This window comes from Myotis daubentonii, chromosome 3 (genome assembly GCF_963259705.1).
Source record: "Myotis daubentonii chromosome 3, mMyoDau2.1, whole genome shotgun sequence".
Classification (NCBI taxonomy): Eukaryota; Metazoa; Chordata; class Mammalia; order Chiroptera; family Vespertilionidae; genus Myotis; species Myotis daubentonii.
Genome location: NC_081842.1, coordinates 169081452 through 169109269, shown reverse-complemented (window position 1 = coordinate 169109269; position 27818 = coordinate 169081452). Strand labels below are relative to the sequence as shown.

At 37.9% G+C, this 27818-nt stretch overlaps 1 protein-coding gene and 1 long non-coding RNA gene across 9 annotated transcripts in view; one reads left to right on the top strand and one right to left on the bottom strand.

Moving 5' to 3' along the window:
• The window catches only part of ANKRD13C (ankyrin repeat domain 13C), a 75065-nt gene that overhangs the window by 7387 nt on the left and 39860 nt on the right, over positions 1-27818 (bottom strand). For 4 of the 8 annotated variants that reach the window (XM_059689190.1, XM_059689187.1, XM_059689185.1 and 1 more), the window contains 6 exons: positions 24582-24726; positions 18582-18713; positions 14036-14197; positions 9353-9432; positions 7405-7503; positions 274-374 (listed from right to left, as the gene is read on the bottom strand). In XM_059689190.1, coding sequence (XP_059545173.1) covers positions 274-374; positions 7405-7503; positions 9353-9432; positions 14036-14197; positions 18582-18713; positions 24582-24726 — 719 coding nt within the window. The remainder of the gene's footprint in view (positions 1-273; positions 375-7404; positions 7504-9352; positions 9433-14035; positions 14198-18581; positions 18714-24581; positions 24727-27818) is intronic. The other 4 variants (XM_059689192.1, XM_059689189.1, XM_059689191.1 and 1 more) reach the window with 4 other exon arrangements.
• On the top strand, positions 25837-26271 carry LOC132230949 (uncharacterized). Its single transcript, XR_009451958.1, has 2 exons — positions 25837-25893; positions 26147-26271. It is a non-coding gene; the product is annotated as an uncharacterized LOC132230949 (long non-coding RNA).

Below are 27818 nucleotides of genomic sequence, written 5' to 3'. Positions count from 1 at the left end.
TCTCTCTCGCTTTCCCTTTCTCTCTGAAATCAAGAAAAATATATTCTTTTTTAAAAAGGAAAAGAAAGAAATCTAGTAGAATTAAAACTATAATCAGGCACTTTATACATTTGACAAAGGATGAATATCAAAGCATTTAATTACAGAAAAACTTTAAAATTTTTTAGCAAAACTTAGAAATCCATTTTCCTTCAAATCATATTTTTACTAAATGTTAGGAAACAATACCATATTTCTAATAGACATGGAAATTATAAGCAATTTTTCTCTTACCTAGTTTTACAGGAAAGCCTGGAGGAAGCTTCATTTGAACAAATTCTCTAAGCTTGTTAAAGTGCTTGAAGGGAGCTATTACTTCCAAAACATTCAATATTCTGAGAAATGGAAAGAGAAAAAAGTTTTCATTTTTCAAATGGATTTCTTTGTGTCCTAATGTTGTTTTATGACCATAAGCTTCAAACTTAAGGATGAGGAAATGATACCTCCTTTCTCTTGAATTTTTTATTATTATTATTCTTTTTACTGTGTCAGAGTTTGTGACTTTTATCGGTTACAGTACAAGCATAATTTCCACAGTTGTTTGATTTTAGGTCCATATTTAAATGGATTCAAGGCTTCTTCTTCCTGAAGTTTATACATTCCTGAATTCTTTAAGTCGCTTCACTATTTAGGTGTCTAAATTTCACTGCTAATTTTTTGTGCATGAAGTGCTTTTATGTGCTCAGTATCCCTTGATTTCTTTCAAATTTAATAAATTAGTGTTTTCTTGCATACTTAAAAGGAAATTTTGCTGGCATAACATTTCAGTTTATGTTTCTTCCCCTGTGAACTACAATTTCATAATGTCTCCTAGCATTCAGTACTGCACTAGTCATTTTTTTGGTTTGATGGATTTTACTTTTTAATTAAATCTTTATTGTTGAAAGTATTACATATGCTGCCTTCCCCCCCCCCCCCCCCACTGACCCCTTCTAGCCCACTCCTGCCCCCACCCCAGGCCTTTAGCACCCTATTGTCTATGTCCACTGGTTATGCACATATGTACTCAAATTCTTTGGTTGATCTCTGCCACCCACCCCCTTTCCTCTGAGATTTGATGGATATTATTTTCAAGTAATATTATTTTTCTTTCAAAAATGGCCCATTGCTGCTATATTTCTTGAATACTTCTTTTTTAATTGCCTTTATATTTAAATGACATCTTAGCTAGATATATTATCAGATCACACTTCCTTTGCCTCAGAAATGCTAAGATGTGAAAAAATGTAATGCCAGGCTGTATTTTAGACCCTTTCTGCTTGAATGCCATTAGACTTCAGAGCGAGGGGAAAGAGAGGAAGAGACAGAAACATCAATAAAAGAGACCACCGATTGGCTGCCTCCTACAACCCGGGCATGTGCCCTGACCAAGAATCGAACTGGCAACATTTTGGTGCACCAGATGTTCAACCAACTGAACCACACCGGGGCCATTAAACTTTAATGTGTAGAAGCTTTTGGGTTTGAATGCATATTTTTTCATATGTCTCAGGGCCATTAAACTTCTTTATTAAAGTTTAAGTCAAATAGTTTCATCGGGATAATTATTGTTACTAATCATCCTTTTATCAAATTTTCTTAGACCCTAATGTTATGCTACAGATACAGTTTTCCTTACAGAGAAACTTTCTCTTATATTTAGAATGGTATTTTGGTTACATTTTGGAAGCTCTCTATATCAGTGGAACATTAAGAATACTTGTGTTGAACCATCTCTGTCTCCCATAAATATTACTTCTCTAATTATTTTAATCTATTCTTTTAGTGCATTCACTATGAGCTAACAAAATTTAATTTTTTGCCACATATATTCTGTTTGTTATTATTTCTAAAGTAGCTATTTTGCAATAGTGATATTTAGTGCTTAATTTATTTCATTACCTTTACAATCTCCTTTTGATTTCATTCTATTGTCATCTCATCTAGAGTGATCTAGTTTATTCATTTCAGTATTTTTATGGTTTTCTACAGCATTTACAAAAAAATTTATTCTAGAATGAATTATTTGTCTGGCTTTTATATGCTATGTTCCTTTTCAACATTTTTTCAGGGGACATTGTTATAAATGCCACACTTACAAGTTCTAATATACCCATTTTTTCATATATTAACATCTCTGAAATTGGGATAACTCCTAAAGCTGATAATATCCTATAATTAACCACATTTTTCTTAATGAGAATATAAAACTGATGCATATTTTTATTTGCATCTCTCTGATGATCAGTGACTTTGAGCATTTTTTCATATGTCTCTTGGCCATCTCTAGATCCTTTGCCCATTTTTTAATTGGATTGTTTATCTTCCTTTTGTTGAGTTGTATGCATAGTTTATGTTTTGGAAATTAACCCCTTTTCTGATGTATCATTGGAGAGTATGTTCTCCCATACGGTGGGTTCCCTTTGCATTTTGAGGATGGTTTATTTTGCTGTGTAGAAGCTTTTTGGTTTGAATGCAGACTGGTGCAGCCACTATGGAAACCATATGGCATTTCCTTGAAAAATAAAAGTGGAATTGCTGTTGAAGCCAACAATCCCACTTCTGGGAATATATCCTAAGAATCAGAAAGAATATTTGCACCCCTGTGCTCTTAACAGCGTTATTTATTTACGACTAGAAGCCCGGTGCACGAAATTCATGCACGGGATGGGCGGTGGTCCCGTCAGCCCACCTGCACCCTCTCCAATCAGACATCCCTCTCAATCCTGGACCGCTGGCTCCTAATTGCTCACCTGCCTGCCTGCCTGGTCGCCCCTAACGGCTCCCCCCTGCAGGCTTGATCACCCCTCACTGCCTCTGCATACTGGCCTGATTGCCCTTAATACATTGTTTGCGGGTAGTTTTTATCACGCGCTAACAGGTGGCATGGGCCATTTTTGCTAATTTTTTGAGCAAATAGCAACGTTCAGTAAAATTACGATGACTTTAGTTTACGTATTTATACATTACCTGCATTCTACTGCAAGTCTATAAAAAACGTATTAATACATGTCCGCGCTCTACTACCAGTCAATGTAAAACGTATAAGTAAAACGTATAAATACGTTTCCTGCATACAATGTGTTAACTGATTCCCCTGCCGGCCTGGTCGCCCACAACTGCCCCCCTCTGCCGGCCTGGTTGCTCCCAACTGCCCCCCCTCTGGCCTAGTTGCCCTTCACTGCCCCCCTGCCAGTTTAATTGCTCCCAACTGCCCCCCATGCCAGCCTGGTCACCCCTAACTGCCCCCCCCCCGACCTGGACACACCCCCGCCCCCCTGCCAGCCTGGTTGCCAATCACAGCCCCCGCAGCCAGCCTGGTCACCCCATGCAGCCTGCTGTTCAGTCGTTTGGTCGTCCCTCATTAACACTCCTGCTGGCCTAGTCGCCCCACACAGCCTGCTGTTCAGTCATTTGGTCATCCCTCACTAACACCCCTGCTGACCTGGTCGTAGGCAGCCATCTTCTGAGGGCATGAGGGTTAATTTGCATATTACTGCTATCATATTGGACTAGGGGCCCAGTGCACGAAATTCATGCACCGGGGGGGGGGGGGGGGCGCGCGCGCACGCGAGTGTTCCTCAGCCCAGCCTGCACCCTCTTCAATCTGGGATCCCTCAGGGGATGTCCGACTGCCGATTTAGGCCCGATCCTAAACCGGCAGTCAGACTTCCCTCTCACAATTCGGGACTGCTGGCTCCCAACCGCTCACCTGCCTGCCTGCCTGATCACCCCTAACTGCTCCCCTGCCGGCCTGAATGATGCCTAACTGCTCCCCTGCTGGCCCGATTGCCCCCAACTGCCCTCCCCTGCCGGCCTGATCGCTCACAAATGCCCTCCCCTGCTGGCCATCTTGTGGTGGCCATACTGTGACCACATGGGGGGCAGCCATCTTTGACCACATGGGGACGGCCATTTGTGCAAGGGTGTGACAGTCAATTTATATATTACCTCTTTATTATATAGGATAGCTAAGATCTGGAAACAGCCCAAGTGCCCATCAGTAGATGAGTGGATAAAAAAAGCTGTGGTACATTTATACAATAGAATACTACCCAGCTATAAAAAAAAGAAGGACCTCTTCTCCTTTGAGACAGCAAGTATGGACCTGGAGATTATTATGCTAAACAAAATAAACCAGTCAGAAAAAGACAAGTATCACATGATCTCACTTATATGTGGAACCTAATGAACAAAATAAAATGACAAACAAAGAAGGTCCAGAGACATGGAAGCATGCAACAGACTGAGAGATCTCAGAGGGTAGGGAAGAGGGGTAGCAGAAAGAGATTAACCAAGTAACTTACACAAGTACTAGTGACCCGATGCACGGATTTATGCACACTGAAATGAAATTAATTAGAAGGTGGCCACTGGGGCAGGATTGAACTAGACGGGCCGGACACGCTCTGGAGCCAACCTCCCGTGGTCCCCCCCAGCTGGCCACACCTACAGCGGCGCCTTGGCTCAAAGGGCATCTGCGCAGTGAGCGGGGTCCCTCTGACAGGTGGGGTCCCTTGGCCTGGCCTACAGGTATCGGGCCGAAAGTGGCTCTCCGACATCCCCCAAAGGGGTCTCGGATTGCGAGAGGGTGGTTTTCAGGTGACGCACCCCAGAATCAGGTTCCCTCCTCTCTGGTTCCGGGTGCATCAACCGAGAACTGCAGCTGCCAAGTCACTGCAGCTCAGCATCTCCTGCATTGAGCGTCTGACCCCTGGTGGTCAGTGCACATCATAGCTACCGGTCAGATGGTTGAACAGTCGGAAGATTGATTAAGCTTTTATATATATACTAGTGGCCTGGTACATGAAATTCGTACATGGGGGGGGTGGGTTCCCTCAGCCCAACCTGCACCCTCTCCTATCTGGGACCCCTCGGCGGACATCCCTCTCGCAATCCGGGACCACTGGCTCCTAACTGCTCACCTGCCTGCCTGCTTGAATGCCCCTAACCACTCTGCCTGCTGGCCTTCTCACCCCTAATTGCCCCCCCCCTTGCCAGCCTGATCGCCCCCAACTGCCACCCCCACTGGCCTCGCTGCCCTCCACTGCCCCCCCCCATCAGCCTGCTCACCCCCAACTGCCCCCTAATGCTGGCCTGCTCACCCACAACTGCCCTCCCCTCTTGGCCTGATCACCCCTAACTGTCTCTGCCTTGGCCCTGCCACCATGGCTTTGTCCGAAAGGATGTCTGGAAGGTCTCCCAAGTCTAATTAGCATATTACCCTTTTATTAGTATAGATAGATATGCGTAGCCCATGGACACAGACAATAGTGCAGTAAAGGCAGGAGCCAGTCTGATGGGGGTGAAGCAGGGGTGGGGATGAAACGGGGGACAATTGTAATACTCTCAAACAAAAAAAATAAATGAAAAAAAAGGTAAAAAAATATATAATAATACATTTTAAATAAAAAATACTGGTACATTTTTTAGTCAACTGGGTCTAATATATGATAATAATAGAGACATGTATGTATGTATGAATAACTCCCTTCCCATATTCTATGGGAACTATCTATCTCCATCCCTGATCTATAGCTTGAAGGCTGTATAGCACATTCTATCTCCTTTTCTCAAGTTAGGCTATTGGGGGCTATGAGACATATATAGACTGTAGAAAAATGTAGGTCTTGCTCTATTCTATGATGATTTCTTTTACTGTACTAGGCCAGAGTAATAGGGGAAGGAACTAGGAAAGGAAAATAGCCTGGGGCTTCAGTCTGCTAATTGAATTTTTTAAGAAGATCATTAGTCTTTGACTCATGAATCAGACAACATCCCCCCGAGCACCTTAAAAAGTACTCTAAATTAAAAATTTTATGAGCATCTGATGAGTACAGTTTGAGAGATGTCTACTGCAGTATTGTTTATAATAGTGACAAACTACAATCAATATATTTATCAGGGGAATAAAACAAATGACAATAAAGCAACACTGCAAAATAACAAAGAAAGAAGAAAAAGAGACACTAAAAAGTAATTACTGTAAGAATTGCAAGATATACTCACTTTTAAACGAGAAAAAAAGAGAAACTCGCAGAACAAAATGTAGAATATGCCATTTTTATAAAAATGCAAAAACATAGAAAATTCTAGATAAAAATATAGCAGTTATCATCTATAACAATTACTAAGGTGAAAGTAAGCTATCATTTTTATTCGATAAACCCCATTGTATTAGATATTAAATAAAACATATGTATTGCCCTAGCCCAGTGGTCGGCAAACTCATTAGTCAACAGAGCCAAATATCAAAAGTACAACGATTGAAATTTCTTTTGAGAGCCAGATTTTTTAAACTTAAACTATATAGGTAGGTACACTGTTATTAACTTAATTAGGGTGCTCCTAAGCTGGCCTTTGCTAAAAACGTCCTCAATCTGATTGAGGTACGTTCACTGAGGTTGACCCCTTCCAACTCTCCCATCCACACTCGTCTTGTATACTTGTTTCGTCTATCTCCTTTTGTTCATCCTCTCTGTATGTCCAAACCATCTCAATATACCTTTCTCAGTCCTTGATACTACAACTTCTTCCACTCCACAACGTTCCCTAAAATTAACTTAATAAACTTTACTTTTATCACCCACACGCGTTTTGCAGACGCGACTAGCACTAACCACTGCACAATGAGACTGCTGACTGGCTCACTCAACTCGTGCATGAATCACACACACTTCCCCTGTGCTGCGTATCCCGTTGCCCAACCGACTGACACCCCCCACTTCTTCTAACGCCACTTCTTCAAAATAGACTCGCCCAGGCCAAAAACCGACTTTTGTGCATGGGCCACGGAGTTTCAATCGCACTGTACGTGTGCACCCGCACGTGGTATTTTGTGGAAGAGCCACACTCAAGGGACCAAAGAGCTGCATGTAGCTCGCGAGCTGTGGTTTGCTGACCACTGCCCTAGCCAGTTTGGTCAATGGATAGACCATCAGCCTATAGACTGAAGCGTCCCAGGTTCGATTCCGGTCAAGGGCACTTGCCTGTGTTGGGGGCTCAATCCCTAGTAGGGGGTGTGCAGGAGGCAGCTGATCGATGATTCTCTCTCATCATTAATGTTTCTATTTCTCCCTCTCTCTCTGTGAAATCGATTAAAAAAAAATATTTTTTAAAAAATGCAACAAAAATGTATGTATGTATGTATTATTCTTATAATTATAATTTAAAAACTATACAAACATTTATCTGGTTAAAATAATAAAAATATTACTATTTTGTGAACTAAAAAATTTCAAGAAGGGTACACACACTATCAAAGCAATGACTAACTGCTTTTGCGTGTCAAAGGCTTCAAATGAACCACTCAGATACAAATATTATTGAAGTCTTTAAGGTTTAGTAGCTTCTTTGATAAACTTGTATAGTTAGTAACTAACTTACGACTGAATTCCCAAGGGAAATTCCTGGCTCATGGCTATTGTGGCTTTAAATGTTTTCTTATTCTCTTTGCACACCAGTTCTCTACCGAGATGAGGAGCTCTAAAATGAAAAAATATATATATATTAGTAAACTTTTTCCATGTCTTATCATCTTAAGAAGAATCTGTCCTTTTCCAATGACAGATTCAAATTTTCTTACTCTGAGCATAGAAATAAAATTCTGATAAAAGAAAATGAGACATGTATAAGAAATAAGGATAACAAAGTATAAAAGTTCAGAAAAATGATCAAATTTCACATTGATATAATTTAATAAGCACTCTTAGGAACAAAGCAAACCACACAAAAACTGTAACACTGTGTATCTTTAAAATCACTTATTCAATTCAATCTCTTTTACTGTCTGTAGTTCTCAGCATAACCAATAAGAAATTATGTGAAGAATAAAGAATTCTAGCCTTAGCCGGTTTGGCTTGGTGGATAGAGTGTTGGCCTGCGGACTGAAAGGTCCCAGGTTTGATTCCAGTCAAGGGCATGTACCTGGGTTGTGGGCTTGATCACCAGTGTGGGGTGTGCAGGAGGCAGCCAATCAATGATTCTCTCTCATCATTGATATTTCTATCTCTCTCTCCCTCTTTCTTCCTCTCTGAAATCAATAAAATATATTTTAAAAAGAGAATAAAGAATTCTACATTCACTATAGAATACTGTACAATGGAAACATTTTGGAAAAGTTAGAAAAGTATAATAAACCTTCAATACAAAAAATAATAATCACTGCAACTTCTTCCTAAAGATGAGAGTAGGCAATCTTTTATTCTCTGCCGAAGAAAAATCCTATTTTCTATAAGAACTATACTTTAAAGCCGAAACCGGTTTGGCTCAGTGGATAGAGCGTCGGCCTGCGGACTGAGTGGTCCTAGGTTCGATTCCGGTCAAGGGCATGTACCTGGGCTGCGGGCACATCCCCAGTGGGAGATGTGCAGGAGGCGGCTGATCGATGTTTCTCTCTCATCGATGTTTCTAACTCTCTATAAATCAATAAAATATATTTAAAAAAAAAAAAAAAAAAAGAACTATACTTTAAGTATCTCACATGGTTGGCCAGAAAAAACTTTTTATTTATTGATTCATTCAAAATAGTTGTTTGTCATTTATCATTTTTTTATTCAACAAATATTTGCTGAATACAAACTATGTGCTAGGTACTCCAGTAAATATTAGTAATAAAATATTAAGCAAATGTCTTATGTAAGGATAGTGAGAAATAGTCTGGCATAGGCTAAAGCACAGAAATAATGACCGAAGATGGAGGAGCTTGAAAAAACAAAAAGTAGAGAAATAGTGAATGGCCTCATATAACATGCTAAAGACTCAAGATAATGACAGAATATAAAAATTTACATACAGTGAACTCAAAAATGCAAGGGCACTGGGCAATCCCTCACATTGTATTTCCTTAGAATGATATCCTATAAGTTTTTTTAGTGAATGTAAATTGGCAGCAAGAATGTAAAAAGAAAGCTCTGTAACTTATTCAAAGGGTGCACATCATGCCTAATCCATATTTTAAAAGGTCAAAGAATTACTTCAGACAAAACTATTAATAACCAAAGGCCCAATGCATGAAATTTGTGCAAGAGTAGGCCCTCGCAGCCTCGGCTTCATCCGGAAGGTCATTCCGCTGTTCGGCCGTTCCGTCCATTTGCATATTATGCTTTTATTATTATAGATTATATTATATTCTCTCTAAAACAATTCTACACCCAAATGTTATGTTCTGTCATTACCCTGAGTCTTTAGCATAGTGTGTGAGGCCATTCACTATTTCTCTACTTTTTGTTTTTTCAAGCTCATCCATCTCCAGTCATTATTTCTGCTTTTACAAATTATTCTTTTTAAAAACCAAAGAATCCAAAATAATCAAAATAAAAGAAAAAACACTTACTTTCCATTTTCAGCAGATATATATTCTTCCCATGTAATAGTGTTCTGAGGAGGAGGGGTAAGGGACTGTCTTCGAACCGGCTGCCAAAAAGAAATAAAGAGGCAGAGGGACAGGGAGAAAGACAGAGAAAAACACATAGAGAGACAGACAGAGGGAGACACAGAAGAAGGGAGGGGGAAAAATGACATTTTTAAAAATATAAGATAAAGCTATTTTAAACTACTTATTTTATTTTTATTGTCTAAAGTTTTACATATGTCTCCTTTTTCCGCAATTGCCCCACGCCACCCAGCCATTTCCACCCTGGACAAGACCCCACTGCCCCAGTGTCTGTGTCCATTGGTTATGTTAATATGCATGCATGCAAGTCCTTTAGTTGCTCTCTAACTCGCCCTCCCCTACCATTTGTCTCTAGATTGATCTATTCTTGTTCATCAAATTATGTTGATCATAATAAGCTATTTAAACTATTAAACTGTTCAATCTCTTCAATAAAATGCTTTAAGAGTTTACTGCCAAGATAGTTCCATGGTGATTTAAGCGCTATCAGTAATTTAATATCAATTTTTTTCTAAATCTCAAATAGGAAGATAAGTTATCAAAGTAATAAAATCCATTCATCAATGTTTTAATCATCTAAAATGTTCTTGGCATTATGCTAGAAAGTGAATATGAAGTATAAAAACCAACCATGACTTCAAGGAGTTTACAATTCAAAGAAAAATCCATACATGAACAGTTAATCAGAAATACAAAATATTATATTATTAAAGACCAAATGAGCTAACAAAAAAATTGAATAGTACAGGAGCTAAAAAAGAGAGCAGTGTTCTATGGATAATAAATTCAGATTAGGGGATTGGGGCTCAGATTGTATTAAAGTCAAACACAGACTGTTTATTTGATCAACACCGGTAAAAGGTCAGGTCAGATTTTAAAACTTACACCTTTGTCTGTTAAATATGCATTTGGGTCACTATAAAGAAGCAATATACTTAGAGCAGCGGTTCTCAACCTGTGGGTCGCGACCCCTTTGGGGGTCGAAAGACCCTTTGACAGGGCTCGCCTAAGACCATTGGAAAACACATATGTAATTACATATTGTTTTTGTGATTAATCACTATGCTTTCTTTAATTACGTTCAATTTGTAACAATGACATTGGGTGTCACAACATGAAGAACTATATTAAAGGGTCGTGGCATTAGGAAGGTTGAGAACCACTGACTTAAGAGTCAAGAACTGATCTTTGCTACTTCTAACTTTGTGACTTCAGAGAGATTAATTTCTTTAAACCTCATTTTCCTTTCTATAAAGTGGAGCAATGACACTCATCTCATTAAATAACTAATAATTAAAAGAGATGAAAATACTTAGCACAATGCCCATGTTAACAATGCCAAAGTTATTTTTGCGCACTGGGCATTACCTTCACACCATCTCCCATTCGAGTCTCTGAGCCTGGAGAACAGGTCTATGTTCTATTCATCTTTGTATCAATAGGACAATTATAAAAATACTAGTATCCCTTTGCACAAAGATTTGCGCAATAGACCTTCCTTCCCCTGGCTGCCGGCACCGGTTTTCCTCCGGCACCCGGGACCCAGGCCTTTGGTCCAGCCGCAGCAGCAAGGCTTGGCTTGGCTTTTGAACTCCGGCTGCTCCCAGCCCCTCCTTTCTTTTTGTCCAGCTCCTCCTGCGGAGCTCAGGGTGGACTGGAAGCCTGGGTTGCTCCCGGTAACCCAGGCCGCCAGCCACTCCTTGAGCAGAGCCCAGGGCCGACTGGAAGCCTGGGTTGCCCCCAGCGACCCCGGCCCCCAGCCACTCCTTGAGCAGAGTCCAGGGCCTGCGGGAAGCTTGGCTTCCTCAGTCGCCGGGAGCAACCTGAGCCTCCTGAGAGCCTCCTGCTCGCTCCAGCTCCGTGGCCGCCGCCATCTTCAGTCATCTTTAGTTTTTGCTCTGCACTTGCGTATGCAAATTAACTACCATCTTTGATGGGTTAATTTGCATAGTTGCTCTGATTGGCTGGTGGGTGTAGCAGAGTGGCAGAGTGATGGTTAATCTGCATGCTTCTCTTTTATTAGTATAGCTATTATAATAAAAGTTATGTGAATGTGAAGAAAAAAAAACAACTCCAATGTTTTAAACCAACATAAATAAAAAAGAAAACTCATTGAGGTGCGTATGAAATCAATTTTTAACTTGTAGAAGCTGAATTTAAATTTATGACACTTAATTCAGATTAGGCCACTGGAGAATTCTTTGTTATCTGCCAACAAAATGTTTTGTTATAATAATCACTCATTAAAGTACATACATTTGAGTAACCTGTGTTTATGTGAATTGCAAGTTGACATAACACATAATTATTTTCACACTCGATTCATTTTTATATTACCAGCTGTGACCAAGCAGCCATTAATTTTCAATACTGGTTTATGTGTTTTTTAAAACTTAATATTAAGATTTTAAGTACAATTCCCCATCACAATGGGATTGTCTCTTGAATTTGATAGGATCCTCCCTTTATTCTTTTGACCACCTATTTTTTAACTGTGCATGTTAATTTATATGTACCTTTCCTAAAAGCTTATTATTTAGGTTTAAAAGAACTGTATTCCCTTATGCTAAGTGAAATAAGCTAGTCAGAGAAAGATAAATATCACATGATCTAACTCATTTATGGAATATAATGAACAACATAAACTGATGAACAAAAACAGATCCAGAGACAGAGAAGCATCAATCAGACCATCAAGCCTCAGAGGGAAGGTAGGGGAGGGTGGGGGTAAGGTGGAGAGATCAACCAAAGGACTTGTATGCATGCATATGGGCCTTACCAATGGACACAGACACCAGGGGGGTGATGGCATGAGTGGGGAGATGTGGGGGGAGGGGGGCCGATGGGGCTATAAGGACACATATATAATACCTTAATCAATAAAGAAAACAAATTAAAAAGAAAAAAAGAACTGTAGTTCCAAAAGTTTCTATGAAATGCATACAAGTATTTCTTTTCTCCTTTAATGCCCACTGTGGAATATAATTAAACTGATATCAATTCCATGCTGCTTTCTCTGTGTTTGTAAATTCTGTGTCTGGAAGAAAAAACCACACAGCTATTTTTATCGTTTTTATAATTAAATACCAATTCTGTTTTGATGTTTTTTCATCCTGCACCATTCCAGATTCAAAAAAAATCAAATTGTATGCATAGATGAATATAATAGAATTAATATTGTCTTTAAATTTCTTCTATTTATAACTGAACTCCAAAAGGATTCTCAAATATAATCAATCAATTCTTCCCCATCAAAAGTCCAACACCATCCTAATCAAAATCCCAGCAAATATTTTATCTTTCATAGAAACTGACAAGTTGATTTAAATATTCATCAAAAACTGTAAAGTTCAAGGGGCTATGATTCACATAGAAAGTGTTTTATTTCTGCTCAGAAGTCAAAACCTTAATTATTTAACTTAATTCGTATTACTTTGTTCTATCATGTGGCTATCTGAAATTAAACTATATCTTTAATTTCAATGTGCAAAACTATAACTTATTAAAATGCCATCTGCAGACCCCTTTAACAATTCAAGTACATCTTACAAAGAAAATTAAGTTGTATGCTGCAGGTTTAAATACAGATAAATCAGACAATCGAAGGCAATTGGCAAATGGTCCATGAAATGCTATTCTATATAGCTTTTTCCCCCCAAATATTCATCCCAAAATGGTTTGCTGACAAAATTAAACAAAGGTAGCAATAACTACCACAACAAAATCATTTCTTAAAAATAACTAAATAAAATTTAAGTCACAATATAAGTCCAAAGAAATGGCCTTTTTGTCTGGTCAACAATGGGTGAGAGAAGCAGCTTTGTCCAAAATTGAGCTCAGCATTTTTTCTCTCAATGTATTTCTATTTCCTGAGTATATCATGTCCTGTATCTCCTAGTTATCAAGATATCAGTAAATACCAGGTGGGCTTCTGAAAAATGAAGTCTGATGAAGCACAACTCTATCCCAAAGCCAGAAAAAATCTAAGGAGGATCTGGTAGGAAGGAAATAGGGTCACACTAAACTAGCATGATCACAATTTTAACTTAAACATTGAATGGGGGAATTCTCAAACATTTTACATCCTATACTTATTTAATTGAACTACATGGCTGATTCACTTAATACATGAACTTTGCAAATGTTAAAATATTTTCTCTCTCACACACACACACACACACACACACACACACACACACACACACACACACAACATTACCATGACTTAGTTGGAACTTGGCACACTATGCAAAGTTATAGGCTAGAAATGATTTCATAAAGTAAGTGGACCATTACTTCGGCCTTCAAAGCAGTCAGTGATTTCAATTAGTGAAATAGGAAAAAGAATATATGCAAAGGAAGATGGATTAAAAATGAATACTGGGTTTCATGCTTATAAAATGATTTAATCTATTTGTTAGTGAAGCCTCAGAGACCAAGAACAGATCACACACACAAAAATATCACTAAAGGCAATATATATAAAAAACACCACCACCAAAAGGTGTATTGTATATAGTAAACAAAACCTATGTGTGTGCTTATATAAACTCACTAAATGCCAGGAATAGAGTCTACCCCCTCTCTCCTTAGAACATTGTAAATTAGAAGTGAAAATTATACCTCAAAATTTTGTTCCATTATGTTTCCACCTTTACTAAGACTCTCCATAATGGCCTTATTTCGAAGAATATCTTCTTCACTGAGATGTTCTCTTCTTTTTCTTGATTCTAAAACAAGTCCATTCACCAAATAAAAGTCTGCCAGAAAGTTTCCTACTCTTTCCTAAAACAAAATCAAATATTTCAACATAATAAAAAGATTAAGGTGGCCTTAGATTAACAAGAAAGTTTCAAAGTAATATACATGTTTTTCCATAACTATGTAACATTAAGGTATATATAAATATTCCTTTGGTACTTGAAATTACCAAACTGTCTTATGCATTCTATTAAGTTAAAAAATATATTAAACTAGAGGCCCGGTGCACAAGATTCGTGCACTGGGGGGTGGGAGGCACGCGGTGTGTGTCCCCTAAGACTGGTCTGCGCCCTCTCACAGTCCAGGAACCCTTGGGGGGATGTCTGACTGACGGCTTAGGCCCACTTGGGCCTAAGCCGTCAGTCAGACATCCTTAGTGCTGCTGTAGAGGCATGAGAGGCTCCTGGCACCGCTGCTATGCTCGCCAGGCCAGCCGTGAGCCTGGCTTCTAGCTGAGCAGCGCTCCGCCATGGGAGCACACTGACCACCAGGGGGCAGCTCCTGTGTTGAGCGTCTGCCCCCTGATGGTCAGTGAGCATTATAGCAAACCAGTCATTCCACTGTTCATTCGATTTGCATATTAGCCTTTTATTATATAGGATTACACATTTCAAATTTTAAAGAAAAATTTAAAACACACATACGTATGGCAGTTAACACATTGTTTGCGGGTAGTTTTTATTGCGCGCTAACAGGTGGCGCGGGCCATTTTTGCTAATTTTTTGTGCAAATGACAACGTTCAGTAAAATTACGATAACTTTAGTTTATGTATTTATACGTTACCCGCATTCTACCGCTAGTCTATAAAAAACATATTAATACGTATCCTGCGCTCTACTACACTGGTAGAACGTATAAATATGTAAAACGTATAAATACGTTTCCCACATACAATGTGTTAATCTGAAAATGAGTTAAATTTAAATAAAAATACCACAGAGTATTCCTTTAGAATCTACTCCCAAGTAGCACAAAGCTATCTGAAAACTTTATTTAGTTAAAGTCAAACATCATAAGTAACAAGGAGGGGTCAGGGATAATTACTGTTCCCATTTTATAGATAGAAAAGAAAGTGGAATAAAAAGAAATAGTCTAAGTCACATAGAAATCTCTAGGACACCTAGAATTAATTACCTGTTCCAATACTCTATTTTCTAACAGGATCAAACCTCAAGTTACATTTAGTTACTACTTTCCAACAAAGAGAGAATAACAGAGCAGTCCAGCTCACCAATACCACTGTTTATATTAGAAATGCGGGATAGGGAAACTCAAGAGGTTTAAGGGACATTACGAAGAGAGTTGTTATTTCCTTCAACATAAAACATCACCCTTTTAAATCAGACCCAAGAGGAGATCAGAGTTTGAAATATTTTACTTCAAAAAACATGATGGAAAGCAAGCTTCCCAGTTTCACCTGCATGCAAATCACTCGGTCTCCTACTTACTACTGTGTTCTGGCACTCCAAAACTATGTGTTTAGAGTTGTTTCCATGTTCACCTTGCTTTTGGTGGCTCCTTTACTGGTAACCAGAAAGCAAAGCATTCTGCGCCTGTTTCTACCTACAAAACGGGAACCATAAGCATCAGACTCCCTCCTTACCTGTCGGAGCTTTAAGAAGGCCACCTACATGCTGCTCAAGAGCTCTGAGCTGCTTAGCAGTAGCACTAGGTGAACAGCAGCTTCAGTTTTTATCTCCTCTGAAGGGTCCTTCTAACGCTGTCCAGAAGAACAGGGTACAGATAAATAAGACTCCGCCAACAAGGGGATTGCAGTGTAGGCGCTCACAACTGGGAATCCTATACACTATTTGTTGCCAAATAGCTTCGAGAGGAAAGCTGAGGAGCCTAGATCTACAGTGAGGATTTTTTCTCTGGTTGTGAGATGCTCAGGTGATAATTATCAGTTTTTGAAATCTCACAATAAAAAGCATTTATTAAAAGTAAACCATCAGAACAGTATAAATTTGTAGCGTATAGGCTCTATCATTCAGCCATTTTATTTCTTGCTATCTATAACAGACACTGCAAAGGAATGTAAAAGAATGCAACGTCATTCATAATGGCAGAAAACTGGACAAAATGTGTGTCCATTCATTTAAATGTCCAAAAAAAGAGCCTAGCTAAATAAACTACAACATACCCATATTATGAAATACTATGCAGTTGTTAAAAAGAATGAAGTAGCACTACTAATAAGAAAAAGCACCTAAGACATACTAAAGAGAAAAAAAATAGTTGCAAAAAATAAGTATAACACTTTATGAAAAAATAAGTATCAACAATTAAAGTTACAGATGACTATAAATACATTATTTATGGAAAGCATATAAAAGGGTCTGGCCGAAACCGGTTTGGCTCAGTGGATAGAGCGTCGGCCTGCGGACTGAAAGGTCCCAGGTTCGATTCCGGTCAAGGGCATGTACCTGGGTTGCGGGCATATCCTCAGTAGGAGATGTGCAGGAGGCAGCTGATCGATGTTTCTCTCTCATCGATGTTTCTAACTCTCTATCTCTCTCCCTTCCTCTCTGTAAAAAATCAATAAAATATATTTTATAAATAAATAAATAAATAAATAAATAAATAAATAAATAAATAAATAAAAGGGTCTGAAGGATATATAAATAGATAACCTTCTGCAAGGTGCTCTGGGATTGTGAGTAGGGGCCAAAGGGAACATTTAACTTTATATGTAAGGTTGTGTGGTGGTTAATTTTACGTCAATTTGGCAAGATTATGGTGCCCAATCTTTTGATCAAACACCAGTCTAGATGTTTCAATGAAGGTATTTTTTAGATGTGATTAACACTTAAATCAGTAGACTTGGAATATAGCAGATTACCCTCTATAATGTGGTAGGCCTCATCCAATCAATTGCAGGCCTTAAGAGCAAAGCCTGTTTCCCAAAGGAAAAGCAATTCTGTCCCAAGACTGCAACATAGAAACCCTGCCTGAGATTTCAGAATCAAGACCATATCAACTCTTCCCTGAATTTCCAGCCTACCGCACTGCTCTAGATTTCAGACTTGCCAGTTCCTACATTCACATGAGCCAATTCCTTAAAATAAATCAATCTCTCCCGACCCACCCCTCTTTCTCTCTCTCTAAATATCTAGTTATACATCTACTAGAGGCCCGATGCACGAAATTCGTGCAGGAGTAGACCTTCCTTCCCCCGGCTGCCGACACCAGCTTCCCTCTGGCACCCGGGTCCCAGGTGCCAGAGGGAAGCCAGTGCCGGCAGCTGGGGGAAGGAAGGCCTACTCTTGCACGAATTTTGTGCATCGGGCCTCTAGTGTAATATAAGATGAATATAATTTTTAAAAGTAATAAGTATGGCCCTTACCTGATCTGATTACTTGTTGACTTTAAAATTTTATAAAATGCTTCTTCATGTGTCTAATTTAAAAAATGCCTGAGAGCCCTGGCTGGTTTGGCTCAGTGGATAAAGTGTTGGCTTGTGAACTGAAGGGTCCCGGGTTCAATTACGATCAAGGGCACGTGCCAGGGTTGTGGGCTTGACCCCCAGTGGGGGGCATGAAGGAGGCAGTCAATCTATGATTCTGTCTCATCATTGATGTTTCTATCTCTCGCTCCCTCTCCCTTCCTCTCTGAAATAAATAAAAATATATAAATAAATAAAGTCTAAGAATATTTCAAGCATTTTTTAAAAAACTTTTTCTTTATTGATTTAGAGAATGAAAGGAAGGGGGAGGAGGGAGAGAGAGAAACATCAATTGTTGTTCCACTAACTTCTGCATTCACCAGTTGCTTCTGGTATGTTCCTTGACTGAGGATCAAACCTGCAACCTTGGTGCATCAGGATGATACTCTAACCAACTGAGCTACCAGACTAGGGCTTGAGCATTCTTACATAACCTCTTCTTGACAGGTAAAATGGTAATTATGGGAAAAATTTACAATTCACTAAAGAGAAACCTTCAATGAAATTTAATTTAATGACAGTATTGTAAAAATATAAGCATACTTCATTTTAGTCATATATATGGAATACTGAGAAACTGCTATTAGATAAGTAAATAGTTTAGAAGTCTAAGAATAGAAAGTAAAAATATCCAGGGAAATGAATTCAAAAGTGTATCCCTTTGTGGTCTTCCTAAGGAATAAAGCATTAGAAATATAATGGAAACATGTGAGGACAAGACAGCTGACAAAAAGAATCTTTCCCAACATGGAATTCAATGAACTAAACTTTCCCTCTTGGCTTCTCTAAGAATATGTTCCAATTCTGTAACCAACCATTATAATTCCCTATGTGGTCACAAAGTGGAGAGAATAAACTATTTGAAGACAATTCAGTAAGCTACTTGCATTTCCATCACCTTATCTTGGCAATGTTAAATTCTAAACAATCTTTAAAGTTTAAAAATCTGGATTTGTACATACTGTTTTATCTTCCCGAAAAAGCCATCCTGTTTGGGCACGTGTGAAAGAAATTGATTTGGTTGATAGAGTTGCAGAGTAAATATCACTACTCATTAAAATGTCAACCTCCTCTTCTGTTTCCATCTCTGATTCCTGGGGAGGGGGTAAAAGTTAAATATTAGAACCTAGGTTTTCAAAGGTTATTAGCATGACACATGAAAATAACAAAATGTTATGAATTCCTAAAAAGGAAACAAATTCTAAAAAATGTTAAATCCTACTTATTCTAAAAACAATTACAGAATTTTAAACTACATATATCTAAGTAAGTTAGAATTATGACTAATTATGAATCTATAAGTACAGGATACATGAAATACTGTACTCTTACACTGTTATACATAATGTAGTTGAAACAATACTAGATTACCCATTACAGAAACATACAGTATGTAGGGCAATTTTAAAAGATTACTTAAAGAATTAAGTTGAAAGGTGTGAGACAAAATGTCCATATGAAGGTTTCATTTTCTTTCAACAAAGATGAATCTTACTTCATTTCTTTTTAATCTAAAGACCGACGACTATCATTTGAGCCTCTCTTTCTCAATAGTTCTTAAGTGGAAGGAAGGATGGAAGGGAAGGAAGAAAGAAAAGCAGTCCAGAAGGGATTTGCTCTGTATTTCTTGGGGGGAAAAAAGAAATCCATACATATCAACCTATGATTTCTAAACTTGATAAGTAGCCTTACTTCTGGTTTTATTCTCTGCATATTCTCCAGTGCTCGCACATAATACGTGATCAATAATTACTTTTTAAATGAGAAAAAAGAGAAAGCTTTGTGCTTGTTTCAGGAGCAGAAGACTAAGAAATCAGGTACAGAGGGTAAGTGAGCAGGTAAAAGATGAGATTCTATCTTTAACAGGCCAAGAGAGAGTCTCTGATACTTAGGATCAAAGAGTCTCAAGTAGAAAAAAAAAGGGGGGGGGGGCAGAATAAAAGGCAGAATCTAGAGAGCTCACTGGAGAATGAGAACTGTGCATGAAGTTTACAATGTCTAGAGCAGTGGTTCTCAACCTTCCTAATGCCACGACCCTTTAATACAGTTCCTCATGTTGTGGTGACCCCCAACCATAAAATACTTTTTTTTTTAAAAAAATATATTTTTATTGATGTTTTACAGAGAGGAAGGGAGAGAGATAGAGAGCTAGAAACATCGATGAGAGAGAAACATCGATCAGCTGCCTCCTGCACATCTCCTACTGGGGATGTGCCCGCAATCCAGGGACCCCTCAGTCCGCAGGCCGGCGCTCTATCCACTAAGCCAAACCGGTTTCGGCTATAAAATTATTTTCGTTGCTACTTCATAACTGTAATTTTGCTACTGTTATGAGTCGTAATGTAAATATCTGACATGCAGGATGTATTTTCATTGTTACAAATTGAACATAATTAAAGCATAGTGATTAATCACAAAAACAATATGTAATTATATATGTGTTTTCCGATGGTCTTAGGCGACCCCTGTGAAAGGGTCGTTCGACCCCCAAAGGGTTCGTGACCCACAGGTTGCCGACCACTGGTCGAGAGGCTTGATTTCCCACACCTCCTTATTTGTATACTTGAGGCCCGATGCACAAAATTCATGCAAAGGGCTTGGCCCTTGCAGCTGCGGTGGCTTGCCTAGACCCTCGTAGCCCCAGCTTCGTCTGGAAGGTCGTTTGGCTGTCCAGTCGAATTAGCATATTATGCTTTTATTATTATAGATTATCAAGAGGCCCATTTTCTATTTTTCACCATTGAACTTTCACCCAGATATAGTCCAATTCTTAATCTATCATCTACAGAAAAAACAGCAATACCTTGGGACTGGGATAGTACCATTTCCTTCACCCTTACAAGTGAGGAATGGAAACTCTTGATATTAAGCTAAGGTACAAATGTATTTCTGGCAACCCAAACTAATTCAGAACACAATTTTCTTAAGAAAATTTTGGGCAGACATAGGTTATACAGAACTGTCAGACATTATCTTACAAATATATTACAATCAATTAGGATTTTGTGTATTAGCTTGAGAACAACATTACATATAAGACTGTGAAGAAATTTGCCTTGCTTCAAACACCCTGTTTTTAAATAAACTTTTAGAACAGAACTCTTCTATAAATCATAGACTGATCATCACCATATCATGGGAAAAAAAACTATTACATCCATTCAACAAACATTTATTGAACAGTTATTACTTATATATGCCCATTAGAATAAACAAGTATTTCCTTCTTAAGGATTATTACTCAAAATCCAGCTTATCTGTAAGTTTTAGGCATAAAATACACACATATACATACCTTAAATACCAGTCCTTTGGTGACTTCATCAATACTATAACATCAGCTAATGTTTACACTACTAGCCTTAATCTTTGGTTTCTCTTTCAGTACCATATTTCCACTTACCTCTGCCTAGTTAGCTATGCTATTCTCATTTAATATGCAATAGGTCAAATTATTTAATAAATATCTGAATCTATAGGAAAAGTCAGCAAACTATGGCCAGCAGGCCAAATCCAATCCACTACATTTTTCATCATTCATGTACATAATATCTCTGGCTGCTTTTATACTAATCACAGCAGAGTTGAGTAGTTGTGACAGAGACCATATGGCATGCAAATATATCTTAATATCTAAAATATTTATTATCTATACCAGTGGTTCTCAACCTTCCTAATGCCAAGACCCTTTAATACAGTTCCTCATGTTGTGGTGACCCCCAATTTCATTGTTACAAATTGAACATAATTAACCCATAGTGACGAATCACAAAAACAATATGTAATTATATATGTGTTTTCTGATGGTCTTAGGCGACCCCGTGAAAGGGTCGTTCAACCCCCAAAGAGGTCGCGACCCACAGGTTGAGAACCGCTGATCTATACTTTTACAGAAAGGTTCCCAAATTCTGGCCTAGAAAGTACTGATGCTGTATCAGGTACCAGAGACTACAACTAAATGAACCCCATAACCGTGAGGGGCTTAACCCCACAAAGGAAGAAAGCCACATAAACAAATAGCAGAAGAGGGTCTTTGATACCATATTCAGCGAAAGCATAAAGAAAACAATGGTCACCTGGCAGGGGAGGAAGTGACACTAAGCAGTGCCCCTTAAGTATGAAGGTGCAAGAAGAAGGGCATTCCAGGAAGTGGAAACAATGTGAACAATAAAATAAACGCTAAATAGCCTGGCATGTCTGAAAAATTGCAAAGAGGTAAGTACTACTGTATCTAAGACAGCAAAGTAAGAAAAAGGCTGGAAAAGCCAGGTCACAGAAGTAACCATATCATGCTAAGGAATGTGGATTTCACTCTTTAGGAACAGGAAACTTTAAAATGTCTTTAAAGAAGGCAGGTTTCATAAATTTGTTTTCAACATTTAATCTATCTCCAATGTGTGAGATAATTTAGAAGTAGAACAGAAGGGGGCCAGGAAGATCATTTATAAGACTTGTGATAGTCGAGTTGAAAGACAATGAGTATCTAAATTGAGGCATTAAAACTATGAAAAAAAAAGGGATATTTATTAGACACAGGGAAACAGAAATGACTACACATAATCTCTAGTTAGAAAACATGAAGTATAAGAAAAGATGTCAAAAATAATTCTCAGTTATCTGGATGAATAGAAAATGACGTCATTCACCAAAAGAAGGAAAATGGGAAAAAAGAAAAAAAAAAGGAGGCTTGGAGGGAAAATAATGAGTTTAGCTTTAGACAAACTAAATTTTGAAGTTATCTTGGAGACATACATGATATCCCATTTGAGTAGATAGGTCTCCACTCAGAAGATTTATCTGCGGTACAAATACATACTTTGTGAGAATAGAAGAGATTATTCTGCCAGTTTGTAAAAATGAGAACCACATCAGAGGCAAATCAAGATTAAACAGGTGAGTAGGGAACAGGGAAAGGAGAATAAGATGGAGAGAAAAGAACAACAGACGAAGGTCAATTCATAAGGAAATGAAAATTTTAAGAACTGAGTTATCAATAATAGCAAATACTTCAAAGAAGTCTAATAAAGAGAAGGTTGAAACAAGTGTGCTGGTTTTAGCAATGGACTCAAAATGGGCATTATCCAAAACCCCAAACTTATTTCCTTTTCCAAATAACCCAATTTTATCAGTGGAAACCGTCATTCCACTCCTCAAGACAGAATCACTACACTCACCCTTAAATCTTTCCAATTCTTAATTCACTCAACCTATTTAGCAAGTCCTATTATTTCATTCTTGGAAATATAAGTCATAATTTCTCTTTCTTAATTATTCACTACACCATCTTAGTTTAGAACCTCATCCCCTCTAAACTGTATAACCATAACTTCCCTGTCTCCAATCTCTTCCTTTTGCAATCCATTCTGCATACCAGCTATGTGATCTTGAACATGTCATTTAATATTTGTAAGCCTCAATTTTCTCATGTGTAAAATGAAGATAATCCCTCCCCAGGGGAAAATGAATCCTACCTTTTAGGGCCAGGTGTTCTTTACAGTTAAGTAACAGCATGGCAGAGAGAGGGTAAGCTCACTCAACTTTTCACAAAGTAATCAAAGTTTATACTGGCTTCGTTAACATATGTAATTTTAAAGATGCTTCATAACAATAAAGCAAAAAGACAAAAAAATGAAGATAATAAAAGTACTTACTTTGATAGGTTATTTTAAGAATTTAATGATAAATACTTTTTAATTAAAGTACTTAAATAATAGTTCCAATATGCTGGCAATTAATGCTTAATATAATTATATAATAATAATGGATATACACTATTAATACAGATCCACTATCCATAGCATTTAGAAGTGTCTAGCATTTACTAGGTCCTTGATAAATGTTTAAGAAAGGAAGGGAGGGAAAGTGAAAGAAATGCATAAGATTAATTCACTTGAATTACTTTTAGATCATATCAATCATTTAAGAATCTATGACTTTGTTACTAACTACAGCAAATCCTAAGTTACCTTTCTGGCTTTTAAGACCTGCCATAAACCATGTTCGCATACTCAATAAGAGAAAACTTCACTCTACTCAGATCTCTTTTCTGTTTCCCCAAAAGACCATTCTTATTCCCACTTCCCTGACTTTACTCACCCTGTGTGCTCCACAAGGAATACCTTCTCCTCTTCCAATCTAAATCTTCATTGCTCAGTGCCAGTTAAGACACTACTTTTCAATAGTACACGTACAAGGTAACTAAGGTCTCATCAACAGATATGGTAGTAGGAAGTTCTAATCTAAGAGATGTTGAGGAAGGAACCATAAGATGTGGTGAATGACAATATGCAGAAATGAAGTGGTGAAAAATAACAACAAAATTTAAAAAGTGACAAAACAAAATGTTGACTAAGAAAATTTTGTAGTACTATCAATGATAGAGATACTAGAAAAGCTTTGTCTTTCCAGCATCTCTAAAAGCAGGGAAAGGGGCATTCAGGAAATTAAAGGATGAGGATAATGGTGCATATAGTTTTCAATGATGGTTGGGTAGGCAACCCCAACATAGATTTCTGATGTGATGAAAGGAAGGTAATTTTGTACTTTAAGAAGAAAAAGATAAAAGAAAGGCAGTCAAAGAGTGAGGAAAAATAAGAGTACAGACAGAGAATCAAAGTACAAATAAAGAGATAGGGATGGTCAGTAACATTTTAAAAGAAGCGATGGTTGTAAGATAATAAATGGCAAAAGGGACAGTGCAGATTCAACAAATAAGAACTAAGAGAAAATGGAGTTCACCTAACTAGAAGATCACCAGTGAATTATGAGCAAACAGACTCACTGGCTTGATCAAGATGAAAACCAGATGATAATATATAAAATAAAATAATAAAAAACTAGTAGTAAGGAAATAAAAGCTTTAGGATCAATCCCAATTATACCTTAAGCCCTTTGAAACAATTACACTGACACTTGGTTCCATAAGAAGACATGTTTTAAAAACCATTTAGAGGAATGCTCACCTCATGGTGTATTCGCTGATAAACTTTTTGTTCATTGTCTAATACTACAAAAGATTCAGAGGGTGCTGCATCCCCATTGAAAATGAAGCTTAAATCCCCTCGTTGGCACTTCATGTCAGTAAAGTCTATGAGAGTAGTGTCAAGCCTGTGAAAGATATGTGGATGAGAAATTCTGACAAATAAATTTCAATAACAATCCATAATAATTAAAGCAAACTTTGTTCCTTCTAAACTCAAACCAAGATGCTAATACCATATTTCAAAGTCAAATTTAGAGAAAAACACACACAACTGAGTATCTTATTTAAAAACAAAACACACCAAAAGGATATTTAAATATATTCCATTTTACTTGTATTTCATTTTTCTGAATATGTACTCTAATAAAGATGTTTCCCCATTGTTGAAATATTTTGCCTTTGTTCCCTACCATTTCCCTTACTGTAACTAATCCATAAAAATAACTTCAGGACAGAAAAAGAAAGCAAACCTGTCTAATATTCTTTGATTCCTTTAAGACCATGTTACTACTCAGCAGAGTAATTAAGAAGGTTGTAAAAGCAATGGATGTACCATATTCTTGGCCTTTTGCTCTATATCTATGCCCTATCCTAAACCATCAGGTACCAAAACTTGCTTCATCCTTCCACTTGGTAACCCGCTTAACTTATCCCAAAGTCTTTCAGCCTTTCTGTTTGACTTCCTAGATTCAATTAGCATTCTCTTTTCCAACATCTCCACAGCTTGAAAATCTTATGGATCATTCCTATGTCAAAAGCTCACAGATTCACTTTAGTGTATTTATTGTGCTCTTTGGTAACCAAGACCTGACAGTCTACCCCAATGAATTGCTCTCAAATTTCACAAATCACTACTTGCTGAAATTAGGGAGAATACTGGAATGGGAAAGTTCCCAAGTACCCTAAAGTCTTTTAATCTTTGAAGACTTTGTAGATCACATCAGGACCTCTCTAACTGCTCAAAACATAGTCCTTAATCTAAGAAATGGGTTGACACATTTGTTACATGATGGTGATCATGCCCAAGGAAACACCTTTAAGTCTCTGTGAAAGATCCACTCCAGCTACTGAGTTCTAATGCAATTATAAGAATTCATTACTTTGTAGGCTTTTCCGTTTTCACCCTGAACAAGGCAAAGTGAATGGGCATTCTTGGTTTCCCTAAACAAAAAAGCTGAGAAATGAAACATCTCACATACTGCATCAAAAGAATAACAAGGGTTATTTTTAAAAGTAAAAGTGAGCCCTGGCTGGTGTGGCTCAGTGGTTGGGTGTCGTCCTTGCATCAAGAGGTCACTGGGTTTTTTTTTGTTTTTTGTTTTTTTTAAAATATATTTTATTGATTTTTTTACAGAGAGGAAGGGAGAGAGATAGAGAGTTAGAAACATCGATGGGAGAGAAACATCGATCAGCTGCCTCCTGCACATCTCCCACTGGGGATGTGCCCGCAACCCAGGTACATGCCCTTGACCGGAATCGAACCTGGGACCCCTCGGTCCGCAGGCCAACGCTCTATCCACTGAGCCAAACCGGTTTCTGCAAGAGGTCACTGGTTTGATTCCAGGTCAGGGCACATGCCCAGGTTGTGTGCTCAATCCCCAGTAGGGGGTGTGCAGGAGGCAGCAGATCAATGTTTCTCTCCCTCTCTCAAATCAATAAAAAACTTTTTTGTTTAAAGTGAAAGTGATCCTATTAATAATTTTACGAGGGTAACAGGGATGAACCAGACCAAATAGGAAAGTTTGATTATCCTATGTGCAAGGAGCTCTTTTCTGAGCCATATAAAATATACATATTCCCTCAGAATGAAATCAAGAAGAACTAAAAAAAAGCAAGTCACCAACTCCTGTAGGGATGAACCCTGTCTGCAGCTTTATAACTGAATTGTGGCTTCTGGTCTGCTGCCAGTGGCCTGCTATTGCACTACTAGTGCTTGTACTGCTAAACATGTCCTGTTGTTGCTTGTACATATGGCATAAGAGAAAATAATGCTAGTTAAAGGGGCTTATCCCTTCCCTTTATAAGGTGTGGCTACTGACAGTATCAAAAAGAAACAGATCAATTTATGTAAGTGCCCTATTTGGACTCTAAGCTTCAGCTATCAGGAAACTCTACACCCCACATAAAAAAACTTTTTAAAAAGGGTGTGTGGCCAGAACAGTCTCTGCCTCCATTCCATTCCTGCCCATCCTGGATGACAGTGGTAGTGAGTTGCAAGGGGTAAGGGTGAAAATACTGAGAAAGGAGATACAAAGAGAGGCAGAGATAGATTTACATGGTAATATTTAAGCTCCTAGATGTAGTCACACCTAAAATCAATAACAGTCAATTTTTATTTCATCTGTACTTTTATAATTTGCAATTGAAATAAGACTACCTAATACATCTTCTGCAATATCCCCGATTTATTATATGGCCTAATAAATATCACACATGCCTCATAATGATAAAATGTATCATGATATTTTAATGAATTAATTATTCCTTCGCTTTAAGCCTATGAACCTAAATATTAATTTTTGACATGTAATGGCTATGAAGAACAAAAAATCTTTATATAAATGCAAAGATTTAAACAGAAAATATTTTTTGATATAAAAACTTGAAAAATGCCAAATAGCACTGAAAAAGGAAATAGAGCCTTCTCTTGAGACAGGAAAAGCCTGAAATGGGGCAAAGTTTGCAATGATCATTTCAGTCAATGGGTACAGATCACCTCAAATTATTAAAATTAATAGTGAAAATATTTTAGTATTCACAACAATAAAGCTGCTCACACTTTCCTATTTCTACTAAAGTATTCATCTCTCGCCCTAACCGGTTTGGCTCAGTGGATAGAGCATTGGCCTGTGGACTGAAAGGTCCTGGGTTCGATTCCGGTCAAGGGCATGTAACTTGGTTGCGGGCACATCCACAGTGGGAGGTGTGCAAGAGGCAGCTGATCGATGTTTCTCTCTCTCTCATCGATGTTTCTAACTCTCTAGCCCTTTCCCTTCCTCTCTGTAAAAAAACCAATAAAATATATTTTTTTAAAAGTTTAAATATTAATAAAAAAATAAAATAAAGTATTCATCTCTCCTTGACACCAAAGAACATATTTACATGATCAGATGCATGTCATGAAGTATGAGTAAACTTTAAAGATTTCTTTGATATATTTAAAATTCGGCTTTATTTGAAGTGATGCTTTAAAAAACTAAGTCTTTTGACATTTAAA